The sequence below is a fragment of the Ceratina calcarata genome, unplaced genomic scaffold (genome assembly GCF_001652005.2).
Source record: "Ceratina calcarata isolate Rehan_Ccalc_2016 unplaced genomic scaffold, ASM165200v1 scaffold98.2, whole genome shotgun sequence".
Classification (NCBI taxonomy): Eukaryota; Metazoa; Arthropoda; class Insecta; order Hymenoptera; family Apidae; genus Ceratina; species Ceratina calcarata.
The window spans coordinates 56,680-58,501 of NW_017181217.1; the positions used below are offsets into that span (position 1 = coordinate 56,680).

At 44.7% G+C, this 1,822-nt stretch overlaps 2 protein-coding genes across 3 annotated transcripts in view; one reads left to right on the plus strand and one right to left on the minus strand.

The window, feature by feature from the left end:
* LOC108631928 (glucose dehydrogenase [FAD, quinone]) overlaps window positions 1–1,816 on the plus strand; it is a 4,142-nt gene extending 2,326 nt beyond the window's left edge. The window contains exons 3-4 of the mRNA XM_026819248.1: window positions 11–17; window positions 73–1,816. Of these exons, the coding sequence (XP_026675049.1) occupies window positions 11–17; window positions 73–1,379 (1,314 nt within the window). The 3' untranslated portion in view covers window positions 1,380–1,816. The remainder of the gene's footprint in view (window positions 1–10; window positions 18–72) is intronic.
* The window catches only part of Flo2 (flotillin-2), a 70,323-nt gene that overhangs the window by 37,289 nt on the left and 31,212 nt on the right, over window positions 1–1,822 (minus strand). The gene's annotated exons all lie outside the window — the stretch shown is intronic.

The following is a 1,822-nucleotide window of genomic DNA, read 5'->3' on the forward strand; positions in this document are numbered from 1 at the left end:
TTTCAATGAGTACGAGAGCACTTGCAGCGTGAAAGGGTTAATATTACATAATTGGAAAATTTCATTTTCTAGGAGGATATTTAACGATCCAGGATTCCCCGTACAACACGCCTCTGGGTATAGCCTTCCTGCAAGCAGGCGAGGAAATGGGCTACGACATTGTAGACGTGAACGGCGAACAGCAAACAGGCTTCGCTTTATATCAACTTACAATGAGAAGAGGAACGCGGTGCAGCGGTGCGAAGGCGTTCATCAGGCCCATTCAACTGCGAAAGAATTTCCATCTATCCCTATGGAGCCACGTGACCAAAGTGCTGATAGATCCGCGAACGAAGCGAGCCTACGGAGTCGAGTTCATCCGAGACGGTCACAAGCACGTGGTGTTCGCCAAGAAGGAAGTGATCCTGTCTGCAGGTGCCATAAATACCCCACAGTTATTAATGCTTTCCGGGGTCGGACCCAAAGAACACTTGGAGGAATTGGGAATTCCGGTGATCCACGATTCGCCGGGAGTTGGACAAAATTTGCAAGATCACATAGCAGTCGGTGGCCTTGCTTTCTTGATCGATTACCCGATCAGTACCGTGATGAACCGACTGGTGAACGTCAACTCAGCTCTAAGGTACGCCGTCACAGAAGACGGCCCATTGACCTCGAGCGTAGGGTTAGAAGCCGTAGGGTTCATCTCTACGAAATATGCAAACCAGTCCGACGACTGGCCGGACATCGAATTTATGTTAACGTCGACGTCGACTAATTCCGACGGAGGGACTCACATAAAGAACGCCCACGGGCTTACCGACGAGTTCTACAACGAAGTGTTCGGGAAGATTAACAATCACGACGTATTCGGCGTTTTCCCGATGATGCTCAGGCCACGCTCGCGCGGCTTTATTAAATTAAAGTCGAAAAATCCGCTCGACTATCCGCTGTTGTATCACAATTACTTGACCGATCCTCACGATGTGGACGTTTTAAGAGAGGGCGTGAAAGCAGCGATAGCGTTCGGTGAAACCAGCAGTATGAAACGATTTGGCGCCAGGTTTCATAGCAAGCCTGTGCCTAATTGTAAGCACATACCTCAGTTCACCGATGAATATTGGAACTGTGCCATTCGTCAGTATACCATGACGATTTATCATATGAGCTGTACCGCGAAAATGGGACCGTCGACCGATCGTATGGCCGTCGTCGACCCGGAATTAAGGGTCTACGGTGTGGCTGGTTTAAGGGTAGTCGACGCATCTATCATGCCGACTATTACGAACGGGAACATAAATGCACCGGTTGTGATGATTGGAGAAAAAGGCTCGGATTTGATCAAAAAACAGTGGCTGTCGCGAAGGAAGAGGAACAATGTAACGATCGCAAACTCGTGATAAGACGAATTCCGTGTTGTGTCAAACCAACTTGTTTCACAGGTGAGATAGGTCGAACGCGTTTCTCCTATTTGTTTCGCAAATAGAGAAAGGGAAATAGTTAAAATACAGATTCCAGAATCGAAGATTATGACACGTGAAACTGATTAATCGGGGGCATGAGTGAACGGTAATTTGAATAAAAAATTTCAGATTGACGGATTTTATGCAATTATCAGAAAACTGAATATGCATAATAAATGAAGAGTGTAAAGTATGAAATGATTCAAAATATTGAAAGCTGAATAGATAATTCAATGTTTAAATGATTGTACAAATGTTTATTTAGAAGCACGTCGATATTTACGAATTTCTATTCCGCATTTGAATTATTTATTAATTTTGTTATCGTTGAGATAAGCAGTTAACAATTTAAGGATGTATTGGCTATACAGTCAATCCCA